The sequence below is a fragment of the Patagioenas fasciata genome, chromosome 3 (assembly GCF_037038585.1).
Source record: "Patagioenas fasciata isolate bPatFas1 chromosome 3, bPatFas1.hap1, whole genome shotgun sequence".
Lineage (NCBI taxonomy): Eukaryota > Metazoa > Chordata > Aves > Columbiformes > Columbidae > Patagioenas > Patagioenas fasciata.
The window spans coordinates 74,694,207-74,711,933 of record NC_092522.1 but is presented as its reverse complement, the minus strand read 5'-3'; the positions used below and the strand labels follow the sequence as shown (position 1 = coordinate 74,711,933).

Genomic DNA, 17,727 nt, shown 5'->3' with positions numbered 1-17,727 from the left:
AAGCCTTTTGTTAGCCCCTGTTTGGATCATGCTATCGGACTGTTGCTGTTAGCTTCTGGATAGTGCTCAATGTTGAATAATATAAATTACGAAGTAAGAATATGTAAATATAAACAACGAAATGTGTAGATAAATGTATAACTAAAATAAATTCACACGTGCTGAGTTGAAATAAAATGAGTCTCTGTGCTGACACCACAAATTTAGAACAGCTGTTTGACCCCCAATAATCAAACAGCAGTCACATTCAGAGAAAACTTAGGAGAGTTTTATAAGACTGCAGCATATTGGTTAATATAAAAGAAGCTTGGGGGATGCTGAGATGGTCTCCTACAGGGAGGAAGAAAAAGGAAGGGTAGGAGGATGAATTTGGTATCTGGAATATATATTATGTTAGTAAGCGAAATATCAATCCCTCATGCTGTTTTTATCTTTTTCATATGTAGCATTTAAAAATAGAAATTGTGCATGACTGTGAAATTAAAGGGCTAGGTGGATTTTGAAGAGTTTCTTTTATACCTTCTTCTTAATTCATAGGATCTCTAGGAGATAAATTGGTGCTGAAGTTCTGTGATAGCTACAGGGAACTCACTTTTGGCTTGCCTCGTATAAAAATTTGCTACAACAAGAGCTAGAGGTAATCTGTTGAAATAATAACATAACTACATTTCTGTGCCTGCTTTATATGCCACTAAGAACTACTAAACCAGACTTGGTTCTTGTTTGTTAATCTGTCAACACAGAAGGATCATGATTGATACTAAGAGCAAGCCCAGTGTGGAAAGGACTCTCTTGTGAACAAAAATGAGAGAAGAGACTCTGAAAGAAGCTTTAGAAGCGGCAGAATGATGGGTATAGACCTATGGGGAAACAGACAGAAAGAGGATAGAAAACAGATGAAGGTTTCCAAAGGAATAAATTTTTGTTTGTTTCCTCAACACGCACCCTACTTTTATTGTCAGCTCTTAAAGCTTCTGAAAAATGTTGTCTGTATGTTGGGTTTGTTTGCTTTGCTTTGTTTTTTTTTCCCCCATAATGAAGTTAATGTAGCCCTTTATTTTCAGTCTCTACTTTGCCTGTCTTCTTGTGAACTGAGCTGCAATGAATATGAGCATGTCAGAGTGGCTGCTGCTGAAACACAACTGGCAAAGAGATAAAGACAAACTTGTCATGTTTTACATTAGACATCAGAAATGTAAATCATCAATGTTTCAAGGATCTTTTTGTTGTTGCACATGACTGAGGACTTAGGTTGTGCAGATAATGGGGGGTTTGTTTTGGAAGCGAACCAGAAAAATGTTGGGAGAGTGTAAGCTGAGAGGTTGTTTTGGGTGAAACAGATTTTTTTCAAGGATTTTTCTTTTTTCTCTCCAAAACAAAAACTGGAATATATTCTTCCATTAGTGAAGAAAATATTCCATTGGAGCACAAGAAAATATTTTGTTTTGGAGGCTTTGTAAGAAAAATATTAGAAATTGAGTCTAGTTTATAAAACAAATGTTGGTGGTCTCATTCCCCTTGGTAAGTGTACTCCCTCTTGGTACGTATACTTCCTCTGGCCATGAAATAATATTTCTCTCCTTTGCCTGATGGGAGGTTTAAAGCTCCTTCCCCCAGAAGTGGGTCAGAACAATATCAAGGGTCTGTGGAGTGCCAGGGTGTTGGTATTGGCATTGGCAAGACTGTACAATTACGCAATTGATTCAGGATCAAGGTCGGTTGGCCCTATTACATGCCACATTTGCATCTACACTTGATATTTAGCATGCATTAAGTTCAAACATGCTGTTAGCTAGCTACTATGTCTAAGGTGGATTGCATTGAAATGCACTGAAGGGCTGTCCTTGAACTAATTTTCACCTGAAAAATACCCAAACTCATTTCCTTTGCATCCACCTAGTGACAGTGAGAGATTCGGTACTGAGGCTTCCCTCAATCATTAGCTTAATCTGCCCTCAACCTCCAAGACTTATTCTGCAGTAAAGTTATTTGTCGTGGGAAAGTTTGGAGCATTAAACTTCAGGATGTGGATTACCTGTGTAATGTATGTGTCAGGATGTGCTTAATGCTTCAATTTGCACGCAGTGATGCCGTATTACTTGTTGACATGGAGGCTAAAAATCAGATCTCACACTGCCTGGAAGGGTATTCAGTTTCTCAAGTTAGAGAGTGTTATTTCCTATTTACTTCGATTTGTTTTTAAGAACCGTATGCAAAGTGAAGGAAAGGCGATTCTAAACATCCCATAGACTATGATCTGGGAATTCCCTTAAACAGAGGAGTTTGATTGAAATCCTAGCATGAACTGGGTAGACAGTGTTTTCTCCCTCTTGGCTTATATTTCTTAAGAGAAATGCTAACACTTCTAGTTTCACTAAGAAAGCAATTATTAGTAGAGAGAATTGAGGGGAAATACAGAAACCCATTTTTACTGAGAGAAGAGACTATTAGCATTAGGAATGTTCTTAAGAAATGCAGATGTAGTGGTAGTCTTACCACATTTGTTGTGTTTGTTTTTGTTTCAAGAGGACAGGATATTGCTTTATATTTCCCATCCAAAATTTTTATACAATTTCTATACTTAACTAGAGCATGGAACCACATTTAGTGAACGTGGTACGTGTACTCTTAGATTTTGACAATACAGTGTATGAGAGATGGTTCTAGACAACATCAATTGATGACTGAAAAACTGGGTCTTAACCCCCACCTTCAGATTCATTGTTCATTGTAGAAGATGGCAAATCTAAAACAGATGACCACATTGCACCATGCTAAAATTCTCAGCACATGTAGGAAAACCATATGACTTACCCGTGATACCAGTTTTATCCATGATCTCTTTATTTCTGCAGTTTCTTCACAGAGGATTTATATCAAATTCTCAATGTTTAAAACAAAGTAACAAAAATATTTTATATGACACAGATGAAAAGAAATTAAAAGAACACCCCAGCCATCTATTTGTCCTGTGTCATTCACAAAAGTTGTCCAGACAGTAGTTCTTTGTGGAGAACAATGCCTATGGCTTTGGATGTTTATGGACTTTGATCGTTAGGCAGCAAACCCATTGAACACTTTTTACTCTCTTATAAACCTTCTCAAGTCTTCCAAAGACAGGTATAGGTATAAAAGTGTAAAAAATATATTTTGTACTATCCATAGGGATGCTTTTATGATTTAGTAGTTATTTTAACATATGTTTTAGAATTTTTGAATAGTTGCTTTTGTTGAATGTGCTTATGTTTGCAACTAAGTGTAATAGTTACTCTATACTAGAAAATCCATTATAGGCATTTTTATTTACTTTGGATTCATTTTGTTAACGTGATACCTCTAATAGACCAAAGCAACTAATGTAGCATTGAGGTAAAGGTTATTTACTGTCTTCAGATGCAGTTAATTTGTAAGATGAGGTTCATACTATCTGATGTAAAGTTTTACTCCTGAGAGGCTTAGAAAATAGCTGCTTTCCAGTGCAAAGCATTGGCATGTTTCTATGTATCTTTATTTGAATAAAGCTTTTTTTTTTTAAATATTCCAGAGCAGAGTAGTTAAGCAATATTCCTGAAAACTCTTTCTTCATATAATGTATTCAATGCAGGCCTACGGTACTGTGCTTTCCCACAGTTTGTCAACCAGGCTGTTTACCAATTCTGGCATGGGAGAGCGATTTGAAAAATGAGAGCATAATTCAGATACAAAAAGCATTTAATGTGTGCTACTTGACCATTCTTCTCGTGAATCATGTTCAACATTGTTTGGTGTACATTGTTTATTCCATTTCAATTCAGTTAATGGAGGTGCACTGATTCATATCAGCCAAAGAGTTATCGCTTGAAGAACAGATGTTGGCTGTGGTTTAGTATGTTTAGAAAATGAGGGTCTTTAAATAATCATCGTTAATTTTGTGTATTACTTGTGTGCATCTCCTCTGTTAAATTCCATACAAGACAACATACAGAGCTGCAATTTGAGGGAAGTTATGACAAAATTACTTTGTCTAACCTGAGGTGGGTAACCATGCCAGTATTTAGGCCTAGGGTGCCTGACATAAGGTTTTTTACACCGAAAGTTTGGGTTTTTTGTCAAGAAGTCAACAACATAAGTGCAGTCATAACTGATTGATTTAGTGCTTCCTGTGTAGAAAAGTGCTTTCTGTTTTGTCAGAAGTGGTGCCACAGAGACTAATAAACACGCTTATGCTATAGAATTTGATGCAGTATTGCATTCAAAACCAAGCATAAAGTTAGTGTACATCTTAAAGTGAAAGTTAAAATAAATCTGTTCCACTGTCAAATCCCATTGAAGATGAAGTCAGGTTAAGATCATTAAATAGCTTTAGGCACATTCTAATTAGCAATTTTTATGTGTTTAGAAGGGTACTGTACTTTGAATTAAATGTTTTAAATTAACTCAGATTCTTTCATTGTTCTTTTTTTCCCTCTTTATGTATAGCTTAGCCTCAATCACTTTTTAATTGTACCAGGCAGAGGTCTTTAAAGTGATATTTCCTATACCCATTTGAACTCTAATTTTTGAATATGCAAAGGTTTAGTGAAAAGCAGAACTAAAAATACTTTTAAAATTAGGATTCATGATATAGCTGGTCAAAGGTGTGTTCATGTGTCAAAGGATTTCTGACAGCAGTTATAGTGCCAGGGTGTTCCATATAACCAGTGTAGAATGCAACTTTAATTTTAGGTATATGACTAACAACAGTTTAATAGCTTTTTCAATCATAATCAAAGATGAAAAAGCAGAAACAGCTGCAGGGAAGGAATTCAGATTGACAATTAATCAGTTAACACAGATTTTCAATTTTTCTGCATCAGTGACATAGTATAAATATATCTGGAGAGTAGGAAGAGTTATTGCCCAGTTCAGCTGTGTTTTATTCCAGTTTATCTGAAAATATGGAAAGAACAAGCATTTAGGAAAAGTATGTAAATATTTTGGCTCACAGGTTTGTTATTTTTTGCACAATGATTAAGCAAAAGCGTAAATAAGAATTTTATTATATCTGGCTGGAAGCCATCACTGGTAAGTTTAGAGTTTGAACAAGGAACAGAATGACAGAGAAGTTCCCAGCATTGACAATGAAAAAAATGGCATGTGGAAGCTTGTGAATGCGGAGAAGATGAGTAGTAAATTTCTAGAACTTTTTTCCTGATGCTTTGACAGTTATTTGCTATTTCCTGATGCTTTGACACTTATAGCTGTCTGTTTTAGTATTGTTCAGAACCATTTTCTGTCAATGCCTGTCTGTTAACTAAGAAACAAAATTGTGCACACAAAAGAATCCAGTCCAATAAAAACTCTGGTTCAGAAAAAAAGGTCAAATCCTGCTGCTCAAGTAAATGCTGAATGCATTCATGTATTTAATTAAAAATCTGTGTGAGAGAGATTTCATTGTAAAAATCTAAAAATGAATTTATAACTTCACTCAGCGGAAGATGGGACTGAAGCTGAGAGTAGACAAATATTTAAAACTGTTGGAAATTTGTCTAATCAAAAAGCCTACAAAGGCTTTACCTACAGGTGTGAAAAGGCCAAATTCATGTGAGTTCTTCAGTGCTGTTGGATGTACTGAAATAAAAATTAAAGGTCATTTTGCTCACTTGTAGATGTTGCATTTTACCAGTTACAGTGCCCTAGGTTGATCGTCAGAATTTCTATATGGTTCATTCGTGTATTTTGAATACAAATAAATTATGCTCTTAGAGCAGAACGAGGAGATTTTTCTAAATATTGCTCTTTTGGTATTTTTCCTCATCTGTTTGTTCACACTGCTGCTTATACCAATTAAGATTAAATCATATTTGTAGACTCATAGAATAGTTGAAGCTGGAAGGTGTCATCTTCAAAGATGCAACAGAATTTCCACTGATTACAGTAGGACACTGTCTCATCTTAAGAACTTGAAATTCATTTCTGTAACAAAAAAATATATTGCAAAGTAAATGAAACATGAAAGCAACTGATGACTGTTAAGTTTATCAGTGATTTTGTTTTCACTATGTATTCCTTCATGGGTTTTTTTTTAGAACTGTGACCTGAAAGTACTGTCAGTAATGTGAAAATAAAGTCTTTAGTAGCCAATATATGCTTGATTTAAGATAAATATTTTTTCTGTACTACCTCCACCTCCATTATGAATTTTCTTGGTACAAATTTACTGTTTTCCTAAGTTCAACATAATAATTTGCTACAAGCAGGTATTTCCTAGAAAATAATTTTGAGTAGTGACACTGTTTTTTAATGTTCTTAGATATGTTAATTTGAACTGTAGTTATGAAAGTAAATTTCATCATCTCTACTTCTAGCATTGAATATGTGTGTGAAATGGAGAAACAGCATTGTGAGTTATTTTAAGTTGCTTTAAAGATGTCAGTCCTGTAGTCACCATTCAGGAATTTATCAACATTTGGCTTCTTTGGAAAAGAAAAGAAAATTATTGTTTCAAATTTTTGGATGAGTATAAACTATGGGATATTACTTTCTGACAAAAATGCTGTGAATCTTGCTTCAGATAAATAGATTCCAATTCTGTGCAATCCATATTCTATTTCTTCTAGCAAAGCCCAGAATATTGCGGATACTGTTTTCATATTTAATCTTTCTAATAAAATTAATGAGCTTTGAAACTTGATGTTCTGCATACTTAGAAAAAAAAGCAATGGCCTCAATGACTTGGTAAGTAGCTTACTGCTGTGTTAAAATGCAACATGAATTGCCTGACTTCAGAGAGATTAAGTCATATACACATCACAGTATGTTAATGGAGAAAAATAAGTAGGTGAAACTCAATTAATTCACATCTTTCTTTATTGACAGGCTAGTGAAGGATGCTCCATGGGATGAGGTCCCTCTTGCTCACTCCTTAGTCGGTTTTGCCACTGCTTATGACTTCTTGTACAGCTACCTTAGCAAGACTCAACAGGAGAGATTTCTTGAGGTCATTGCCAATGCCTCGGGATATATGTACGAAACATCATACAGACGTGGATGGGGCTTCCAGTACCTCCACAACCACCAGCCTACCAACTGCGTGGCTCTGCTGGCTGGAAGCCTGGTTCTGATGAATCAAGGTATGTGCTAAACCATAAGAACGTTTTTCTGAAGTGTATCAACTCAGTCAGCGTTCAGGAACTGATACAAATGCTTCTGAGAGTACAACTGTATTGCCTTGGCTCTTTTGCCGCTTAGAAAAATGTGATTCGCTGAATAGAACAAAAGTCTGTGGGCAGATTTACAAGGTATACTATTTATGCATATATATCTGTGTATGTAAATTCAGTTATCTAGCTGATCCTGGAATTCTTACCTCACTGAAAGAATTAGAAATCCTCTTGTGTATCATCTCCCTAGTCCAGCTTTAGAGACAGAGTCATTCAGGGTAGTTATCCATAAAGAGTGATGCGCTTGGTCTCCTTGCACAGTGCATTGAAAAAGTCAGCAGTCAGAAACACCACGTGCTCTGACCTGGGTGCTAGACAGCAGGACGGCCTGAAGTTTGGTCAAAGACCAGTCCTGCCTCCCTGAAACAGCTGCAAAGGTGTAACTGAACCTACCCAAAGGCCATGGCTCAGGGCCTTTCTTTCCAGCATCCTGTTCTACGGAGATGAACAGGGCTTTACCTTCGTCCCTCTGAACTGTGCCTTTGCACCCCACAGCCTTCCAAGAGGTGTCTGTGCCAGGTGCCATCTCCTTTGCTGTGGAGACTTAAATCCGTCCTTCCCAGTTCCCAGAGGAATAACCTCACCTGTTGCTTTTGGCTGGTCTGCCTGGTGGCTCTTTCCTCTCCTCCTGTCTAAGTGATGCACAATGTAAACAAGAATGTGAGTCTTGGCGTCAGAGGGAGGGAGCAGATAAGAAATCCTGACTTTAAACCAGAATGGTACTTTGACTGAGAAGTGGAAGTCATGGAGCCAGTTCCTACTTTTATAAGAATGCCTCAGTATTTTATCAAGTGATTATTTAATATGTGATAGAAGTATTTTGAACACATGATGCCCAGTGGAACTGCTTACTTGAGGCAAGTCAAGGAAAATCTAGTTTCTCAATGCTGATGGCCTTGCCAAGCTGTTCAGCCCTTCCAAGAAAAAGCACATCTGCACATCATTGGAGCTTTCAGGTGCCCAAAGAAGTGTGACAAAAAAGTGTGGCACCTACTGAATTTGGATGGGGCACGTTTTTGTTAAGTGTCAAAACAAGCGCATTCACTGATGTACGTATTCTGAAAAGCATCGAGAGTATGCATGGAAGTCATTCCCTTTCCTCCTATCTTGTCTTCCACAAACTCAATACTCAGACTGTTTATTCATTGGGTTTTGCTAAATTCCTCATAATTCCGTCCTTCCCCAAGCCTCCATTGCTGCAGAAAGCTGGCAGTTTGTAAGATGACTCTGCTTTTCATTAGAGTATGGACCGTAAGTATGCTCTGTGTCAGGCAATGGTAACATCACAAATAAAGTCAGGAAATATTTCTTTCACCAAAGGTTGGTGGGTCAAAACAGCCTGTACATGTGTAAATGAAAATTCATTTGTTTTCAATACAGAGTGACTTTATTTTTTTTTAATAGAAATTTAAATTGAGTTTTTCTGTTGGTCTAAAATAATTTTTTTAAAAGTGTATAAAGTTCTTATTCCAAGATGAAATTTTTTTTTCTAAAGGAGAAAAAAGAAGAGGGGGGGAGGGAGAAAAGGAGTGAACATACTGTTTTTCCTGTATCAGATACATAGCAATTGCATAGTGTATCCTAGTGTAGACCTTTCTCCCAAAAGATTTAAATTCCAACTAATAATTTTAAATACAATTGAGCTATTGAAGCATGTAGAGACTAAATAGCCAGCTTTAAAACCAGGTAAAGATTGTCAAAGGACTGAAAAATGAAACTGATTGAAATGAATTCCAGCCACACACATATATTGAAGTCTTTGTAGTAAAGTAAACATTCAGATATTCAAAAAAGAAACTTGAGTAGGGCCTAACTTGATACAGGTATTGCTTACTTTAGGTGAGATTTGTTCTGGTTTGTTGTGTAGCCTGACAGAGTGTTCAGTCTCTCACTTTTTTTGCTTCTAATGTATTATTATTCTTGTAATATACTATAAGTATAGGGATATAGCATAGGTATACACTGAGTAAACAGAACATATATGCATAACAATGGTAAATGCACTGGGCCGAACCATGGAAAATACCATTCTTGTTAGAGGAGTAGTCAAAAGCTAGATATCGTGGCTGTTGTGTGCACAAGGGAAATCAGTAGAAGCATTTGGGATTTTATTTGGACAGACTGCTGTGCTGTCAACTCTATCAGAGTAATGAAGTAGTGTCAAGATAGCTGTGAGTATAGTAAGTGGAAATAAGTAGCACTACCTACTTCTGTTGCTCAGGCCCTCACCATCATAGTTGTCTCCTCGGCCAGCAGATAAAAATACCATGTTAGATTCAGGTTGTCTGTTTAACTTAGACATTGCAATTTTTTTTTCTGTGTTAACTGAGCAGGATTTGACAGCCTTGACTAGTAGGACGTCTGCATTACTCATCACTCTGCTGAGTAGAAATGCAGTAATTGTGGCAATGAAATGGAGCAGTCTCAGTAGCGGGTTTGAATGTAGCTCATGTGTCCTTAGCCTGGCACACACGCTTCATTCAGCAGGCACCGCTTCACCACGTCATGGGGTGCAAGGTATGCCAGCCGAGCTCTGCTGTACGGTGGAAATAAGTCAGGTTAAATCCGTCTTCAGACTCTTTGAGTTGGATAAACACTAAGTTGCCATATAGAAGTGCAAGGCGGTTGGTCTCTGTTTAGTCCTACCTCTCTTGCCAGTGAATCCAAGAGAAAATAAGAGAAGGCACGTAGTCTTCCTTCTGCTGGGGTCCATGTGCTGACTTCTGCAATATGCACATGCAGTGCTGAGGCTCTCATGCTTGTACTTGTTCCTTCATGATAGCAGATGAGCCATGAGAAAGTCTTCTTGCAACCTCTTCCCAGCTCTTGATTTTTGTAGAGCAGACCAGAGTAGTAAGACCTCTGAAAGTCTTTTATTTACAAGAAACATAACTGTTTAGGGCTTGTATATGTGGAAGCTTAAAGTTAACTCAGTTGGAAGACTGATTTTATTCTGGAATTGAAGAATCTACATTTGGAATTATCCATGCAAAACTTTTCCAAAATAACTTATATTTGGATAATCCCTTAGGTTATAAAACAAACTGAAAATGTAGGTAGAATGGAGCATGTCTTAACACAGAGTAGGAATTAGTAGAATATTAGCTAACTGCAGCTCAAATGTGAACTTCTTTGTATTTATAAACCCTGAGGTTCTCCTTGTCACACTGGTGGTCATACCAGTGAAAAATTACTGTCTAGAATATTTACATTATTGGAGCCCTCTAGTGGGGACCGTAAGTTTGTTTTCGTACGGCTTTAGTTTGCAATAAAATAAATAGTCTTGCCGTGTCTCTTCCCTTTTTGCATGTCCTAAGTGCATTAAAGAAATTTTCCTTTTAAGATGGAAAGCATAATCTCACATTATTTCTTTCAGGCTACCTTCAGGAGGCTTACTTGTGGACCAAGCAAGTGTTGGCAATCATGGAGAAGTCAGTAGTCCTGCTGCAGGAGGTCACCGATGGCTCCCTCTATGAAGGAGTGGCTTATGGCAGCTACACGACCAGATCGCTGTTTCAGTACATGTTTCTTGTCCAAAGGCACTTTGATATCAATCACTTCAGCCACCCCTGGCTCAAGCAGCACTTTGCATTTCTGTACAGGACTGTCCTGCCAGGTAGGTCCTTTGGATGGATGAAGATGAATCTTCTAATTCTTGAAGCTGCAGTAAATGCCATACTTGAAATAGGTCATTTTAAAATAACATTGTACATGGATTTTTTTAAATAACCTTTTTCTTGCATTTTACTTCCGTCATCCATCAAAACAGTGGCACCCGTATTTATCACCTCTTATGAAAGATCACTGCTTATTAAACTCTGGCTTTTAAAACCAGTGAAAAGATAGAAACATCATTTAGGAAACAAATGCTTCAGTACTTGATTTCTAGTTTTCAAAGCTTGAAACAGACCTGTTTCTGGGGTTTTCTGTTTGAAAAATAATATACTTCGAGATTGCTTTTGATTTTTTCCCTTGCCAAAAATCATCACACTAAAAGATTAGATGAAAGGAGTAGCAGAAGATGAAGCCATGGTAAAAATATCAGTCCCGGTTCTGACTAAAAGGTGGAGATGTACAAACATGAAACAAGTTATAAGTTAAATATTCCCAACCCATTCTGTCTTTCAGAAGAATTCATTAGGAACTTATACTGTTCAAATCCCTGGTTAAGAAGATTGTTACAGCGTTATTGGCTGTAGGAACCCCAGATCTAGCCGTATATGTAAGGGGTGGCTGAGCACAGCTTTGTCTTGCCCGCACAGGCATGTGAGGAGTTGTGCCAACTCCATGCGAGACCTCAGGCATCTTCTGGGGAGAAGTTCCTAAGAGCAGAGTGAATTCATGCTAGCTGTTTCAGGGTGAAGCTCATTTCTTTTTTCCTGGGGGCACGTCTGTTTTCTTGCTTTGGAGAATTTGGACTGACATAGGAAAGGCAAAAGCTGTAAAGTTACCTTTGCCAGATTTGAGTGAGGAGAGGAAGTGGATGGGACATTGCTTCTTACTTTTTTTGTAGTGCTTTGTCTGTAGCCCAGAGCCGAAGAAGAAAACTGAGTATTCAAGTGAGCTACAGCAGAAGGAAATAGCTCCTGTGTAACCTGTTTACGGCTCATTTAGAAGTAGCTCTATAAACATCTGAAAAGGCGTCTTCTGTTTGTGTCTGTTTGTACCACTTGGCTTCACCGTCATGCTCTACAAACACTTCTTTGTACATTTATTTGTTCTTTCTTACATTCTTTTACACTTTTCTTCCCAAGGGTTTCAGAGAACTGTGGCCATCGCGGATTCCAACTATAACTGGTTCTACGGGCCGGAGAGCCAGCTGGTGTTTCTTGACAAATTTGTCATGCGCAATGGCAGTGGGAACTGGTTGGCAGAGCAGATCAGAAGGAACCGAGTGGTGGAGGGCCCAGGGACACCGTCCAAAGGGCAGAGGTGGTGCACTCTCCACACTGAATTTCTCTGGTATGAAAGGGAATGAGTGGGCTCAAAAGGAACCTGACAGCTGTTTGCTATTAGTGATAATTCGTTATCTTTAGATTTGTACTGTAGAAGCTGAGATCAGGCTGGGCATGTGTGACCCAGAGAGTCATTTGGCTCAGAAGAACTTCTTCACTTAGCATAGATGCACAGCAAGTGTTACTGCAGGGAACAAATTCATCTTGTCCTACATCTGCTTTTGTGTTTTCTTTCTGTTGTCTATTGCTTTTATAGAATACAAGCAGTTCCAAAAGGACTGAAAATTTGCCTGCATGCATTCCTTGATTTATCTGGTCTGTTATAATAGTTCTTAATCCAGTTGTGTTCTTTAATAATTAATTGGGTGAATATTTAAACCGTAGTTTTATTTTAAAAGCTATAAGTAATCATACAAACTTTCTTTTAAAAGGTAATGTAAGCAGTAAGACTATTAACACTACTGGTTGTTTGTACGCACTAATTTGCAAGATATGCTTAGAAAAAATATAATGATAGATTACTAGATCTATATTTTCATTATAATTTACATCTCTGTTAACTTGTATGTCAATCTTCCAAAAATAAGGAATGAAAAGACCTAGGAGGCTTTAGATAAACATTTAAATTCCCTCAGTCTGTGGAGAGAACAAGTACATTTTCAAGGAGTTAGTGTAGCTCTATTTCTCTCTCTTACAAGAAAGATTTTATTGAATATATATTTTTTCACATTTATGATATACACATTACAATGCATGTTTATTAGGCTTTAAGGATCTTCATCTCATTATTTGCAAAATACAGAATCTCTCCTCTACGACCCCATTCCATCCTTCTTTTTTCCTGTGTCTCCATGGAAATCTTGGAGACAAAATTCTTTTTAATGTCAAAGGGAAAGAAGTATTTTAGGAGCACTTTAGTTCATCTCATGATGAACACGTCCATTTGCAGTAGAGTCTTAGGAAAGAGGTCTGCTTTTAGGGGAATCTCCATCAGGAACCACTAGATATAGAGCAGGCTCCTGGCACTGGTTGGAGTTGCCCAAGGCCCATATGTAGGACATGAGCTGTGAGTGTCTAAGGCCTGACAGAGGCTCTTGATTAGCTGTCGAGAACAAATCTGATGAGGAACCATCTAACAGAAGTATTACGGGGCTTAATGATGGTTTCTTTTTTTTTTTTTTTTTTTTTTTTTTTTGCTTAAAGTCAACGCCAGAAGATTAGGTTTTGTTTTCCATGGTTGTTTTGTTTGTTTGTTTTAATTCCCGAAGATCAAATAAAACAAAAATTATAAGCTTTGTAACCTTTTCTGAAATGAAGAACTCTTTTAAAACCGTATGTCTTGTATCTTACAATTTATACAAGAAAGCCATGGGAATTTTTCTTCAACCTAGGTGGAGAAGGAAACTAACATACACTAACTGATATAAACCATAAAAAATTATCCTTCAAAATGCCTTTTCATTAATTTTTGGTTTATTGCTAATTCTGTTTGAAGTCTACAGACTTGTTTAATCACTCGTTTTAGGGAAAGAGATATGCTGCTTCTCTTGGTTAAGTAGTCAATAAATAGGTGCAAAATAGACAGTGTTTATAGCCTGGTCCTAATGTGCCTTTTTTAAAGATTTGCATTTCAGTCAGTAGCTTTGTGATACAAGACAAAAAGTCTCTAGTTTGAAATTAGTGGTACTCTTATTTTTGGACTGCAGAAAGATTGCTTGTTTTAAATGTGAAGTGGATGCTTTCAGCAGTTAATCTGTAAAAAGCACACAACAAATTTGTATAGGGATTAGTATGCTAAACATCATTTCAACTGTATGATTAGTTCACTCAAGACGCATACATGTGGGATTTACATTATTAGCTTGCTCCTTGATGTAAATATTGTTTTTTGAATTTTGTACAGGTATTGATAATGGAATCAGTCAAGTGATTTTTAAACCCGTTTTCCTCGTCTTTTTGGCAGGTATGATGCAAGTTTGCACTCTGTACCTCCACCTGACTATGGAATTCCTAAGCTGCATTATTTTGAGGACTGGGGAGTGGTAACCTATGGAAGTGCTTTGCCAGCTGAAATCAACAGGCCTTTCCTTTCCTTCAAGTCAGGAAAGCTGGGAGGACGTGCAATATATGATATTGTTCATAAGAACAAGTACAAAGAGTGGATCAAGGGGTGGAGGAACTTTAATGCTGGCCATGAACACCCAGACCAGAACTCCTTTACTTTTGCTCCCAACGGTGTACCTTTTATAACAGAAGCTCTGTATGGGCCAAAATATACCTTTTTTAATAATGTGTTGATGTTTTCCCCTGCCGTGTCCAAGAGCTGCTTCTCCCCATGGGAAGGGCAGATTACAGAAGACTGTTCCTCAAAGTGGCTTAAATATAAACATGATTCGGCTGGTGACTGTCAGGGCCGAGTGGTTGCTGCCATGGAGAGAAGCGGAGTGGTTTTTATCAGGGGAGAAGGAGTGGGTGCATACAATCCTAAACTGAAGCTGAGAAAATTGCAAAGAAACCTCATGCTTCTCCATCCCCAGCTTCTCTTGCTAGTGGACCAAATCCATCTAGAAGATGACAGCCCCCTGGAGGCAGCAACCAGTTTCTTCCACAATGTGGATGTGCCTTTTGAAGAAACAGTTGTTGATGACGTCCATGGGGCCTTTATTAGGCACCGTGATGGGATATATAAGATGTACTGGATGGATGACACTGGCCACAGCGAGAAAGCTACCATTGCCTCAAGGATGTATCCCCGGGGCTACCCCTACAACGGAACAAACTATGTGAATGTAACAACCCTCTTGCGGCATCCTGTCACGAGGGCCATTTACCTTTTCATTGGGCCCTCCGTTGATGTGCAGAGCTTCACCGTCCGTGGAGATTCTCCCCAGCTGGACGTTTTTGTTACCACCAGCGAGCACGCCTACGCGGTGTACCTGTGGCCCGTCGAGGATGGGTCCCGCTCTGCCTTTGCACAGGTGATTGCAGACCGCCAGAAAATTGTCTTTGACCGAACCTCTGCCATTAGGAGCTCTGCAGTGCCAGAAGTGAAGGACTACATAGGGATCGTGGAGAGGAACCTGCAGCATTTCAAGCCTGTTTTCCAGCAGCTTGAGAAGCAGATCTTGTCTCGTGTACGCAACACAGCCAGCTTTAGGAAGACTGCTGAGCGCCTGCTGAGGTTTTCAGATAAGAGACAGACAGAGGAGGCTATTGACAGGATATTTGCAATCTCACAAAGGCAGCAGCAGCAGCATGGCAGAGCAAAGAAAAACAGAAAGGTAGCCAAAGGCTACAAATTTGTCGATGCAGTTCCTGACATTTTTGCACAAATTGAGGTAAATGAGAGAAAAGTGCGACAAAAGGCACAGACTCAAGCACAAAAAGAACTGCCTGTAGATGAAGATGAGGAAATGAAAGATCTTCTGGATTTTGCAGATATCACTTATGTAAAGCACAAAACTGGGGTGTCAATCAAAGGCCGATCAGGGCTGGCACAGATGGTGACAACTGCTCGAAGTAGTGCCCCATCAATATCAGCTTCTTATACCCGCCTCTTTCTAATTCTCAACATTACTATTTTTTTTGTCATGTTGGCAATGCAGCTCACATATTTTCAGAAGGCCAAGAGACTGCATGGCCAAAGATGTCTGTATGCAATACTTTTAGTAGACAGCTGTATATTATTGTGGCTGTATTCTTCCTGTTCTCAGTCACAATGTTAGCAGAAGACCTCTACTAGTCGACCAGTTTATGGTCATATACGTCTATGCAAAAGCATTAACCCTAATAGGGCCAAAGATTATCTTCTTTTTTTCTGAAACATTCCAAAAACAGCTGGGGAAAAATTGGTTTCAGATCAGAAGGGGTGGAGGAATGGGGCAAGCAATTAATATCTCAGAAAACTAAGTACTTAATAAGTACTCTTCCTTTGTGTTTTGAGTTGGGCCTCACATCTGAGAGAGTGTTATGCTTTGTTCATCAGAGTACAGCAATGTAAAGTTGTAATTAATTTTTTTGGTGAGAAGAGGCCTCTTAATAGATTTGTTTCTAAGGGCTTTATTTTTTCTGTAGAACTGGGTTTGCATTTAGTGAGTTTTCATTTCAGGCTGCTATGGATGTCTCTGGACGTTCTCTTAAGAAAAGGACATTCAGACACAAGTATGCAAGGTAGACCTTAGCAGTAGATTTCATTTCTCTTTGCCAAACCAAAGAATGCTTCAGCATGGGACACTCTCGTGGGTGTCTGTTATAGACCACCCAACCAGGATGATGAAGGAGATGAATTATTCTACAAGCAGCTGGCAGATGTCTCAAAATCGACAGCCCTTGTTCTTGTGGGGGACTTTAACCTGCCAGATATCTGCTGGGAGCTGAATACTGCACAGAAGAGGCAGTCTAGGAATTTCCTAGAGTGTATAGAGGACAATTTCCTTCATCAGCTGGTAAATGAGCCTACCCGGGGTAAGGCCTTGCTAGACCTACTGTTTACAAACAGAGAAGGGCTGGTGGGAGATGTAGTGGTTGGATACCGCCTGGGGCATAGCGACCACGAAATAATAGAATTTTCAATAGTTAGAGATGCAAGGAGAGCCATCAATAAAACCTCTACACTGGACTTCTGGAGGGCAGATTTTTGCCTATTCAGAAGTCTAGTTCAGAGCATACCCTGGGAAACAATGCTTGAAAACAAGGGGGCCCAGGAGGGTTGGACATGCTTCAAGCGGGAGGTTTTGAGGGCACAGGATCAGGCTATACCAGTGCGCCGAAAGGCTAGCCGGCAGGGAAGACAACCGGCTTGGCTAAACAGGGAGATTTTGAAGGAAATCAGAAATAAAAAGAGAGTTTACAGACTGTGGAAAAAAGAGCTGGCTACCTATGAAGAATTTAGGAAAATAGCTAGATCGTGCAGGAAAAAAATCAGGGAAACAAAAGTGCAGTTTGAAGTTAATTTGGCCAATTCTGTTAGGGATAATAAAAAGTCCTTCTTTAAATACGTTAATAACAAAAGGAGGGGCAAGGAAAACCTCCATTCTCTACTGGACTTTGAGGGAAATATAGTTAACAAAGATGAGGAGAAAGCTGAGGTACTTAATACCTACTTTGGCTCAGTATTTACCAGTCAAACAGATGGCCCTCAGGATAACTGGCCTCTGGAGATGGTTGACAGGGATAGGAATCCAAATAGTCCCCTTGTATTCCAAGAGGAAATAGATGGTGGCTTACTGAGCCATCTGGATCCTCATAAGTCTATGGGACCAGACGGGATCCATCCTAGGGTGATGAGGGAGCTAGCAGAAGAGCTCGCCAAGCCGCTCTCCATCATCTTCCAACAGTCTTGGCTCACTGGGGAGGTCCCAACTGATTGGAAACTGGCAAATGTTACCCCAATCTACAAAAAGGGCTGCAAAGCTGACCCTGGCAACTACAGGCCTGTCAGCCTGACCTCGGTGCCTGGCAGGGTGATGGAGCAGATCATCCTGAATGCAATCACACAGCACCTCCAGGATGGACCAGGGATCAGACCCAGCCAGCATGGGTTTAGGAGGGGCAGGTCCTGTCTGACCAACCTGATCTCCTTTTATGGTCAG

The 17,727-nt window shown here is 38.9% G+C and overlaps 1 protein-coding gene across 5 annotated transcripts in view; it reads left to right on the top strand.

The window, feature by feature from the left end:
• Window positions 1-15,861, top strand: part of DSE (dermatan sulfate epimerase) — a 34,436-nt gene extending 18,575 nt beyond the window's left edge. For all 5 annotated transcript variants that reach the window (XM_071806615.1, XM_065834685.2, XM_071806614.1 and 2 more), the window contains 4 exons: window positions 6,838-7,091; window positions 10,558-10,797; window positions 11,936-12,143; window positions 14,100-15,861. In XM_071806615.1, the coding sequence (XP_071662716.1) occupies window positions 6,838-7,091; window positions 10,558-10,797; window positions 11,936-12,143; window positions 14,100-15,861 (2,464 nt within the window). The remainder of the gene's footprint in view (window positions 1-6,837; window positions 7,092-10,557; window positions 10,798-11,935; window positions 12,144-14,099) is intronic.
• Window positions 15,862-17,727: the final 1,866 nt, after the last annotated feature.